General features: G+C 45.9%; 2 protein-coding genes across 11 annotated transcripts; one reads left to right on the forward strand and one right to left on the reverse strand.

The window, feature by feature from the left end:
• Positions 1-12: 12 nt before the first annotated feature.
• On the forward strand, positions 13-10,138 carry LOC120646996 (low affinity sulfate transporter 3-like). Of its 10 annotated transcripts, none has more exons than XM_039923578.1 (11): positions 13-1,761; positions 1,879-1,964; positions 6,822-7,053; positions 7,801-7,866; positions 7,967-8,197; positions 8,460-8,586; positions 8,664-8,950; positions 9,035-9,228; positions 9,331-9,392; positions 9,492-9,568; positions 9,673-10,138. In XM_039923578.1, the coding sequence occupies exons 3-11, from the start codon at positions 6,832-6,834 to the stop codon at positions 9,853-9,855; spliced, it is 1,449 nt and encodes a 482-aa protein (XP_039779512.1). In that variant the 5' UTR covers positions 13-1,761; positions 1,879-1,964; positions 6,822-6,831; the 3' UTR covers positions 9,856-10,138. The 10 variants fall into 10 exon arrangements, 9 of the variants coding, with proteins under 9 accessions (XP_039779512.1, XP_039779511.1, XP_039779516.1 ...); XM_039923577.1 differs by having other exon boundaries at positions 13-296; XM_039923585.1 differs by lacking the exons at positions 13-1,761; positions 1,879-1,964 and adding an exon at positions 3,772-3,855 and having other exon boundaries at positions 6,822-6,870; positions 6,987-7,053.
• Positions 4,143-5,164, reverse strand: LOC120646997. The gene has a single exon (XM_039923586.1). It carries the CDS (start codon positions 4,929-4,931, stop codon positions 4,617-4,619), a length of 315 nt encoding a protein of 104 aa, XP_039779520.1. The 5' UTR covers positions 4,932-5,164; the 3' UTR covers positions 4,143-4,616.
• Positions 10,139-11,414: the final 1,276 nt, after the last annotated feature.

Genomic DNA, 11,414 nt, shown 5'->3' on the forward strand with positions numbered 1-11,414 from the left:
CCGACTTGGGCCCACTTTCCCGGCCCCACGTCGATGAGTGCCACTGCGTGCCCTCTCGTCATCTTCCCGGCGTCGAGCCGTCGTCGATCTCGCGCTCGCGGCCATGTTTGTGTGCGCCGGCGCGCCGCCCTCCCGCGCGGGCGCTGCAGCGATGCCGAAGAGTGAGAAGCTGGCGGCTAGTAGGGAGCGATGCGCTGATGCAACGGACGAGAGGGAGATGGATGGACGGTGAAGAAGGCCGCAAGAGAATGGAGGAGGGTAAGGGGCGGGAGAGCCCGCTTCGGCCTTGTCTCCAGGTTCGCCTTCGATTTTCCTGACAAGTGTGATTTCAACAGCTACCTTACGCCATTGTTTTTCATGAAGGGGTTGTTCGGTTTAGAGGGGATTGAAAGGGTTTGGAGGGGGTTGGGAGGGATTAAATCCCCGACAAGTCAGTCCCCCTCAATTCTCTCCAATCCCTCCTAATGCTCTTGTGGAGGGGATTAACCGAACAAGCCCGAAGGGAGCTCGCCTAATTTAAGCCATTGTTAATTTGTTATCTTGCCGGCTTTTACTGGAAGTCAGAAATACTCGCCTCTAAGTCCCTAAAAAAAGTCTCGAGCAACTCCAGCAATAGTCACTAAATCAGATCCTCTAAATGCTAAATGGGGGCTGCCTTTTAGTTTTAGACGCTTCCAAATTTGCTTCAACTTCAGTGATCCCTCAATTCTAATTTATAATGGAGGGCTCCTAGAGATCCCTAGAAACGAGGGTGGAGTAGGGGATTTGAAGGCCTCCCAGGGTCAAGTAGAGACTGCTGGAGTGCATCTGTTTTAACCCTCTAAACAACCCCCTATCTCAAGTTTAGAGGGTTTGCTGGAGTTGCTCTTAGAAAAGCACTCATCGTTAGTTCCCTCGGAATAAAAAGACCCTAAAAAAGAGAAAGATGCACTCAACTTTGTTTCTCTCCTTTTGCATTTGGAAAGAAGTATTCACGTATCTTGGTTTCACATCCATTGAAACTGGATTCAGGGTCCACATACCACAGTCGGTTGCTGCTGAGAATTATGCTAAGAAAAAGCAAAGTTTGACTACATGTGTTGAAGGACGGTAGTTGTCCGCGTGTGATTTACTACAGTATTATAGTAGACTCTAGCCAATTATTTGAAATTTGAAAGGAACATATCGAGATTGGCAATTAGTAAGTGGACAGGCCATTTCCTCCAACACATCCAATGAGCTAGTTTGTGTAATATGATCAAACTCTATACTTGGTTGCTATGGGTCCATATCTGTCTGGTATTGGTATGCAATGCTCCTTCTGGCCCATCTTGGAAAAAGACCCAGGGGGAGCAGGATCCAAAATATGTGGTCACCATTCACCACTCACCATTATTGGCTAGCCATATTTGTTACTCCCACACACTTGTTTGGTAAGGCCAACTTATATCAAATAAAAAATCGGACTAATTAGTCTGATGATTAATATCAGCGCACTTGGAAGCTCCACCATATTGTATAGAATCTTGATACTCGAATCTTGCTTAAAGAAAGTCATGCACTCATGTGGTATATAGGCTGGGTACAGCTGGGCTGGCTTATAAATGTGTAATAACTGAGATTCAGCATGTTAGGTATCGTGCTGTGCACAAAATATAGGCATGCTACAAGATAAGCCTTCTGTCTTGAGTACTATAGCAGAACTTATGTCACCATTCACCCTATTTATATTTTATTTGCTGAAACATTATGGTGGTTGAAGAACTTCAAAGTCAAATGAAGGTCAGCTGTGCATTAAAATGATTTATGTCAAAGTCTCATTAAGTTCTATCATTTACCACTTTTCCTTCAATCACTTATTTAAAAATGCTACTGCAGGCTGACAATCTTTTTTTGCAGTTATCCTTATGTCTCCATGTACTGCCTTTAATTTTTTGGTTGGCAAAGAGCAAGTGATTTTCTTCTAATCCTCTGAACAGGAAGTGGTAAGTGCTATCTGTTGGTTCTAGAGAACTCTTTCTATAACGACTGGAACCTCTTCTTTTAAGTACTGCTTGCTGCTCCTTTGCTGAAGCCTGATATGACAGTTCTCATACACATGATCAGTAGTTCCAACCTTTGACCTCCATAAAAAAATGTGTCCATGAGCACCCCCAGCAGGCCAGCATAGTCCATTATAGACAATAACACACCAGAAAAATGTTCACTCATTCATGCATGTTAGTTTTTACAAAGCTAATGTGAAAATCCCAAGGTTTCTCTGAGATGGGGGGCACGAGGAATGGGCTGTAAAGTCATTGCAAGCAAACATGCTTTATTCCTTCTTTATTCACAACCACATACCCTTGCATGTGTATCTTTCGCTTGTGGATAAGCACAAATCACCCATATACATTCAGGACTGGAAGTTTATTTCTTTGAAAATATTTCAGGACTGGAAGTTGAGCCTTCTTTTAGATCAGCAAAAATGTGCTAGGGGCCTAGGGCCTTATAGCATGTTTTTTTTTCTGAAGCCCTTTTATGAAAGGTCTGTAAAACACAACTATTATATGACTACTGGAAAACACCAGCACAAAAAAGCCTAGTGGAACAGTCATGATTAGCAATCTGGGGTACAGTTGACTTTGTTTGGTGTATTATTTAAGCACATGCGCATAGATAAAGTCAATTCAGAATCATGTATTGGATTGTCAGAATGCAATATGCCTCCTTTACATACCAAGCTGCATCTTATAGGAGGCCCAACCGTGTACAATGCACAGGCCCTTTACAGTATATCCATTCCTTTCTTGAATAGCACACAGCATAAACCAAGAGCACTATATATGGCATTGTAAGGCCAACTTAGAGCATTCAAATACACCTAAACCATCCAAGATTCATGCGGATTGTTTAGCTTGCCTGAAAGCTTTTAGGGACCAATACGATGTGATGGAATCTTGGCAGTTCCCTCCAGGGTTTTATTTCCCAACCGGAAACCGGTTACCGCCGCCCTCCGGTACCGGTTTACCGGACCGGTTAGGCCGGTAACCGGTGGAAACCGGTTGAATTCAAATCCAAATTCAAATAAATTCAAATTTTCCCGTGCAACCGGTTCCGACCGGTTTACCGGCCGGTTTGACCGGTTTTACCGGTTTACCGGTCGGTTTGACCGGTTTGAAATTCAAAAGCTCCCGTGCAACCGGTTTACCGGCCGGTTTTATCGGTTTACCGGCCGGTTTGACCGGTTTACCGGCCGGTTTGACCGGTTTGATCGGTGGGCCTTCATGGGCCGGCCCATTTTTTTTCTTTTTCTTTTTTGATTTAACTTTAAATTCCCACAAACTATACTAAATGAATGAATTTTTGAGAAAATTTGACACCATTAGATTCATCACACCTTGAAGTATTTTTAGGAATTTTTTGGGAATTTTTTATTTTTTGAATTCAAATTTAAAATTTGAATTTTGGCCGGTTGGGTACCGGCCGGAACCGGAACCGGACCGGACCGGTTTGACCGGTAACCGGTCAAACCGGACCGGTTCCCACCGGTTAGGTTAACCTTGGTTCCCTCAGGGAGTTCACCCAAACACTTCAAAACCAGCCATGGAGCCTATGGCAAGCGAGGCATCTGTATCTGTACCCAAAAGGGCAGATTTTGCAGACCTGGTGCTGCAAGCACCAGATCCTCCAAGCCTGTGGTATGACCTTATTGGCATGTTGAGAAAGGCAGTTCGTTACCGATGTGCAGATAAGCATTTCACACTCTCTCTGTGTGCAATGTCAATTCTGCGTAGTCTGTTTCCAATACTTGAATGGTCGAAAAGCTATAGCCTGAAGTCCTTCCGAAGTGACGCCATGGCTGGTCTTACTCTTGCAAGCCTTAGCATTCCACAGGTGACATTTTTTTTGGATGATAAGTGTTATTACTGTTAAGGGTATAATGGTAATTGTATTCTAGTCTAGGGTTTGGGGTCCCCTCTTCTATATATGTATGTAGCCCTTTGGGCCTCTGATTAATACAACATACCAGTTTCACTCTCTTCTTCCTCTCCTATTCGTGACAGGGTATCAGAGCAAACACCAGAAAGGCTACACGAGAGATGGTACGAGGAAGAGTCTGATGAGCCAGAAGATTCCCGTCGCTGGGATGGAACAAAATCAAGAAAGGCACCAAGCTTTTACAAAAGGCAGATCAGAAGCTGTCCCCACTCTGTGATTCAGAGGAGGCAGATGATTCCACAGTCCGGAACGCTGGAATTTCACAGGGAGTCCTGCAATTTCCGTGGAAATCCCACGAAATTCCAGCGTTCCAAACCGTGCTTACATCCATCACTTCGGTTGATCAGGAACTAATCTATGATCCTGAACATGGAGAGGACCTTGGTCCAAGAACGATTACTATACGGCTATTAGCAACTGATGACTACACTACCAGTCCTACCGAGATCTTTTTTTTTCACGACTGTGCCTGAGCACGTTTTCCATTAAGAGGCCAGTCCTACCGAGATCACTGGCCATGGAGATGAAGCCTGCCTCTTCTCCGTTTCTTCTTGGCCGCCGCCATCGCCATGGCATGGACGAATCACGAATGGGAGGGAGTCAGCGAGCGGGAGGGACCCCGGTTACTTCGCTGCAAAAGCACTCTCGCGATCCTGTCATCTGTTGTGCAGGGGGTTGGCGCCGGTCGGCACGACCCGCTTGTCGTCGCCGCCGCCGCCGAGCAACCCCGCGCAGGCGGCGCCAGCTCTCTTCTTCCACTTCTTCCCCTGCTTCTTGCACCGCGCTACTCTGGCGGCGTCGAAGGCTGCCGTCGTGGAGACACGCCCGCCGCCGCCGCTCGCCCCCGAGCGACGCGCCGCTGGCACTGGCGCGCCGGCGCCTGGAGCGGCGTGGACGGCGGCCAGGAGCGCCACGAGCGCGACGAGGCACGCGGCGGCGGCGGCGAGCGGCGCCCACCGTCGCCTCCTCATGACGCGCGCCTGACTATGAGTCCCAGAGCGCGGCGGCGGCGTGCGCCGGGCGGCGGAGTGGAGCCTACGTGAGCGGGGGAGAGGGATATGCTAGTAGAGTGGTGGTGGCCGCCGCGCACTGGAGCTCTCCCGTGAAGAGGGCGACGCGGTAGCGAGTCCTCCTCACGGGAGAGCTCCCGGACTTGTCCATGGCGGTGTTCGACTCGTCCAGCGACTCGTGGGAGGGCCCCGTGCCGCTCGCCCGCAGGTCCGAGGAGGACTCGCTACCGCGCCGCTCGTCATGGATCCGCCCGTCGCGGGTCCACCGGCCGCCTATCGTCGTCGCCGTCGCAGCTCTCCATCCGCGGCCCGTCGCTGCCGCTGTCTGCTCCTATCCGCCGCCGCCCGTCGTCATCCATTTGCAACAGCAGATCTTCAGCAGCAGCAGCAGTCGTCGTCTCGTCGCCGCCCCGCCTGCTCCGCCGTCCTGTTGGCGCGGCCCGTCATCCCCCCGCCTGCTGCCTGTCGCGACCCTGCGCGGTGTCGTCCGTCCGCTCCCGCCGTCGCGGCTCCCCAGCTCCGTCCTGTCGTCGCGGCCCTCTGTTTGCCGCCCGTTGCGGCGGTCTGTCCGCCGCCCGTCCGCCCGCCCGCTCCGTGCGGCCGCATCTTCTTGTGCCTGCTGCCCCACACGTCGCGAGGGAGCGGCTGCTTTTCCCGGCCGGCCGTCCATACATCACTTGTGGGACTCGATCTGCAGGTGCTGCTCTTTCTCTCCAGCCATCTCGTCCGCAAGTCACAGCACGACTTCACACAGGCAGCGATTTGTTCTTTGCACCTGCATGTGTGGTCCGTCTTCTCTGTATGGCTGGCCTCATCTGCAGTTTATTGCTCATACTGTCCCGTGGATGTGCTTGTTTGCTGCTCTCCATCATTTTTATCATTGCCTTGCTAGTTGCTGGCCATCCTTTGTCATTGCTGCTCATATCTTGCTGCTGTAATTTATCTTTTGCTTGTTACCTTGCTGCTGCTTGCATCCATCACCAGATTTTGCCTGTACCTGCTGGCTGCTGCTATCTTAATCCTAATTGTCCAGTTATGTCATATCCATCCAAATCACTATCAATCCAAGTCCAATTGCATACCATCAGTTTCGTCAATGCCGTGCGTGCCTACATCCTCGTTGCCAAATCAGCCATCATTTTCTTTTTTCGGGTTTGCCATGATGTGTGGCTGCCCCATCATCGTTGTTGATGCGACCTTTGCCCTCTTGGTCCCTTTCGGAGCCGTTTTGCTCCACATCATGATCAATGGCCATTTATTTGTCATCATCATCATGTCATCTCGCTGCCTGCCGTCTTGCAGCAGTGAACTCTCTGTTCTCCTTTTGGCTGGTTTGATACATCTCACTATTATTGTCAAGTTTAAAGTCTCCAACGCAAGGTTCAAGTTCGAAGAGTCGACGTACTGGTTTGTGAAGACTCGTGGTATTTGCTGACGTACTGGTTTGTGAAGGCAATACCCTCTTGTGGAGGAGCATTTTCTACATCGACAAGTTCAAGAGTTGCACGCTTTGATGACATCTTTGATTTCGGACTTTGGATGTATCTTGTGTCATGTAATCATAGTGTTGTGCATTGTGTTTGTCCAATGCTTAGTGTCAACTCTCCAAATGCAACGACATTGCATTCACGTTGCATTTGAGAGGGGGTGTTAAGGGTATAATGGTAATTGTATTCTAGTCTAGGGTTTGGGGTCCCCTCTTCTATATATGTATGTAGCCCTTTGGGCCTCTGATTAATACAACATACCAGTTTCACTCTCTTCTTCCTCTCCTATTCGTGACAATTACACGTACACTTAATTTACATGTACAGAGATTTTGACTTGCTTTGTTGGATTGATATTTTCTAGAGCATTGGATATGCAAATCTGGCAAAACTTGATCCTCAGTACGGTCTTTGTAAGTAAAATTGCATTTTGCTTTTGTTTCTCTTTTGATGTTCCTCTGACCTACCCCAACTTACTTCAGACTAAAAGGATTTGTTGTTGTTGTTGTTATTTCTCTTTTGATACAAGGAATGGTGTAAACCCTCCCCAACACACCCACACAGAACTAGATTATGGCAGCACCGAATACAAAAAGGTTTACGATCAGTCTGCACTACAGGGTTAAATTCCCAAGTCAAGCGGCCTACTGGCTATTATATTTTGATAAAGAAGAAATTAGCCAAGCTCCTTGATTTTTTTTGTGTGTTATTGTTGATAAAGAAGAAGTTAGGCCTGGACTCAGTAGGAGCAAATTAGCTCCTCTTTTTCTTCCTTTTAAAGGATAACAGTGGATAACCCTACTGTATAGGGTAACTTGAAAATAAGTATAAGTAGTTAAAGAAGTCCTGATAATAGGGAACAACAAGAGGGGAAAGCTGACATTTCAGCGCTAGAAGTAAAGTTCCATATAGTACAGTGAATGTAGCTGCTCAGTTAAGGGCAAGGATATTGCCTATAAGTTACCGAATAGTTTAGTTTCAGCAACTCTGATGTGAAGGATAATACATTAACAAAATAATATACAATTCTTTATTTCTTAACCTTATCATATGCATAGTCATTGCTATGGTAACTGTAAACTTCTCTATCGATTGCTCTTGATTGGACAACCACAAGCACATGTCTGTAAGGAAGTGTGGCTTTGAGTGACTAGTATAGTTATATACTTTACCACAGTGAGGGCTTCCCCCGCTGTATAGCTTTAGGAAAAAAAAGTGACTAGTATAGTTTTTATGCATGTCTTAATCTTTTTCTGATAAATCCTTTTTTTGCATTTTTCATAATGTTTATCGTTTTTGGATACCTCTTTTTAATGAAACACTCATCTGTCATGTGATCGCAGTGGCACCCTGCGAACTTCTTCATTGGATGTTCCTTTTTCCTTTTCATTCTTGGCATGAGATTCATAGTAAGATTATATAGCTCTTCTCACTCTCGTTTACTTATATGTTCACTTGCTGCTTTGCTTGCAATACATGATTTAAAGGGTGGGATATCAATAATTTCAGGGTCGGAAGAATAAGAAGCTCTTCTGGGTCTCAGCGATTGCACCTGTGCTCTCAGTTGCATTATCTACTCTGATGGTTTATATCACAAGAGCTGATAACCATGGTGTGAAAATCATACAAAAAGTGGATGCAGGCATCAATTCGAGTTCAGTCAAGCAGATAAATCTGAGTGGACCCTATGTTACAGAGTGTGCGAAGATAACTCTTATTTGTGCTGTTATTGCTCTAACGGTATGCAGTTGCTGTACAAATATATTAAACTGCATCATATATCAATGTAACAAACGTCGCCTAATATTATAATGTAGTTCATTAATGTTTAATTGCTCTTCTGTGGACAAGTAAGTAGACAACTTTAAAGTCCCCAATTCCCAACTATGCAGGTTTCTTTTAAAAGAAGTGAACTACTCTGTAGATACAATGCATGTTTCTTTTAAAAGGAGTGAACTACTCTGGTATGAATTCTTCTCTGTTGTTTCTTACTTTCTTATAGGAAGCTATCGCTGTTGGTCGCTCCTTTTCAGTCATAAACAGATATAAATTGGACGGCAATAAGGAAATGGTTGCAATGGGTTTCATGAATGTAGCAGGATCCTTATCATCTTGCTATGTGGCAACAGGTGAATAAAAGTTCAGCACTATTATGTACAGCTGTTAACTTGTTCAACGACTATATCACTGGTGCCACTATCTGCAGGGTCTTTCTCCCGCACAGCTGTGAACTTCACTGCTGGCTGTAAGACAGTAGTGTCAAATGTTGTCATGGCTGCTACTGTGATGGTTGCCTTGGAGCTGCTCATGAAGCTCCTGTTCTATACGCCAGTGTCCATACTTGCATCGATCATTCTGTCTGCACTTCCTGGGCTGATCAATGTGCAGGAAGTCTGCATCCTTTGGGAAGTCGACAAGATGGGCTTCCTCACGTGCATGGGGTCATTCCTTGGTGTCCTATTTGGATCAGTGGAGATTGGGCTTTCAGTTGCAGTATGACTACTCGTTCAAGCTCACCTTACTATTTTTATGTTGATTCATCAAAAGTGCATTCCACCGATGGAGTACATTTTGCAGATTGGTGTCTCCTTTGCGAAGGTTATTGTACATTCAATCCGGCCTCAGGTCCAGATCCTCGGTAGGCTTCAGGGGACAGACATATTCTGCAACATCAAACAGTATCCAATGGTTTGTCAAACACCAGCTGTTCTGACTACTCGCATCGACACCTCATTCCTCTGCTTCATAAACGCCAGTTTCATCAGAGAAAGGTATAAGTATGAATTCTAGCTTCTTCTAATTAAGTAAGTGGAATCAGCACAGGGCACTGTTTGGGTGCACTTCTAAATTTTAACACGAGTTTCTGTATTCAGGATTGCAGGATGGGTAACCGAAAAGCTTGAGGAAATCCGCACCGTTGTTCTTGACATGTCAAGTAAGTGAATTTCCACAAGTTAGATGTTAATTTGTTAGTACTTAGTACCAGAATCTATCACAAACTTATACGCTTGATATGCTGACCCCTGGCATGCAGATGTGGTGAACATTGACACAGCAGGTCTTGCAGCGTTGGAAGAACTGCACGAGGAGCTGGTGTCTCGTGGCATACAGGTACACACTCTGCCTTGAGTTTGCAGAAAAACTACGCAAGGCAACCGTTCAAAGTTTCTTGGTGAAATAAATCCCCTTCACTTTCTGAAAACAACAATGTGCAGATGGCTATAGCCAGCCCTGGATGGCAGGGGATCCACAAGATGAAAGTAGCACGGCTCGTCGATGGAATCGGAGAAAACTGGATCTTCCTCACGGTTGGTGAAGCAGTGGAAGCGTGCCTAGCCATAAGAAGGGCGGGGACCTGGAATGCTGAATTCGCGATCACTGTTGCCATTGCTGAATAAACATATGGGTGTGGTATCCTATATTTCTATCTACTCTGTCCACGGCAGTGGATTTCGCTAGTGTGTAAGCTGATGCAGCTCTTGAAGTATTCCACGGGTTGTGCGACACGCTTCTGTCAGAGGAGCTCTTTGAACGCACAGAAGGGTGGCGTATGCATAGTAGAATAAGGAATACGTGTGAAGTGACGTGTCCCAAGGGTCACGCCCGACCCTTGATGCTTGTGATTGTATTTCTTATGAATGGATTGGAATTGTGCCAATAAAAGCTTGTGTTTGCTGCTAACCTATCTGTAACCGAACAAATTGTGGCGCTTCAGCGAACTGGCTTAGCATGGGCTGTTGCAGGTTGGCTCGCTAAGAATTTTGAACCAGAATTCCCTAGTGGATATGCAGGAGCACATAATGTGTAGGATAGTCTCATCCTCCTGGTGCAAAAGAGGCGTCTTGCTTGATGTGGCCTAGTTTTGGGTTCTCTGAAACTTTTGTCGTTATTCTACCGCATTAGTGGTCAAGCAAAACAATTGCGCATGCAAAGGAACGTGTTCGCTAGATAGCTCTACAAACATCCCTACCATTTTGTTTGATCTAAAGTTATTGCAGGGTTAGCACTCTCTGTCAAACTAAGTCCATCTTTGCTCATCATCACATGTACAAGTACATACAACTCTCTAATGGATCTGATACATACCTCTGTTGGCGTCTGATCGTCCGGTAGCCATCGGAACCTGTCACTTGACTTCCAAAAATTTACTTCAAGTACATTCTATTTCTGCCATAGTGTGATCGGCTGCTTGTAGCGAGTTACGAAAATACTTCGTGCGCATATGAGCAGGTGTCCACAGACAGAAAAATGGACACGTGGAAAAAGTTGTTACCAGTCCCCACCGTCACTAGCCGGATTTAGGATACCCGGTGCAGGGATTTTACTCCCTCTATTTTTATTTACATGTTGTATTAACTTTGTTCTAAATCAAATTTTATAAACTTTAGCCAAACTTATAGAAAAAGATAATAACATTTTCAATATCAATTTTATTTTATTAGATCCATCACGAATGAAGTATATGCTGATAGTGCATAGGTTGGATAATATAGTTGTTACAATATTTTTTCTATAGACTTATCAAAGTTATTCAAATTGTTTTTAGGACAAACCTAATACGATATGTAAATAAAAATAGAGGGTGTATTAACTGAACACAGATAATAACACGGCGGCCTAGATGCAGAACACACCGGCCCGTAGCCGTAGGGGTGCCGCTGCTTTTCTGGTTGTAGTGATAGAAGCGCTAGCTAGTGCGTCATGCACTCACTACGCCAGCTAGCTAGGAGAAGTGGAGATTTCAGGATATATTGGCTAGCTCTTTGTTTGATGCCTTTTTGGTCGCGCGCTCTACAGACTGGATTTCTTTTACCTATCTTCAATGGCGGATCCATCCCAGGTTTGATTTTCATATTCGCCCCCTATATGCTGTCCCAGTTTGATTTTAGACATGGAGATCTCACCGCCGCCGTTTCGGCCGTTCCCCCTAGAGCCAGAGTACGAGATGATTGGCGCC

This window comes from Panicum virgatum, chromosome 9K, assembly GCF_016808335.1.
Source record: "Panicum virgatum strain AP13 chromosome 9K, P.virgatum_v5, whole genome shotgun sequence".
Classification (NCBI taxonomy): domain Eukaryota; kingdom Viridiplantae; phylum Streptophyta; class Magnoliopsida; order Poales; family Poaceae; genus Panicum; species Panicum virgatum.

Coding starts and splice junctions, on each gene's coding strand:
- LOC120646997 (XM_039923586.1), bottom strand. CDS start 4,931: ATGAGGAGGCGACGGTGGGCGCCGCTCGCCGCCGCCGCCGCGTGCCTC.
- LOC120646996 (XM_039923578.1), top strand. CDS start 6,832: ATGCAAATCTGGCAAAACTTGATCCTCAGTACGGTCTTTGTAAGTAAA. Junction 8,198..8,459: donor GTGCTGTTATTGCTCTAACG/GTATGCAGTTGC, acceptor ACTTTCTTATAG/GAAGCTATCGCTGTTGGTCG. Junction 9,229..9,330: donor GCCAGTTTCATCAGAGAAAG/GTATAAGTATGA, acceptor TTCTGTATTCAG/GATTGCAGGATGGGTAACCG.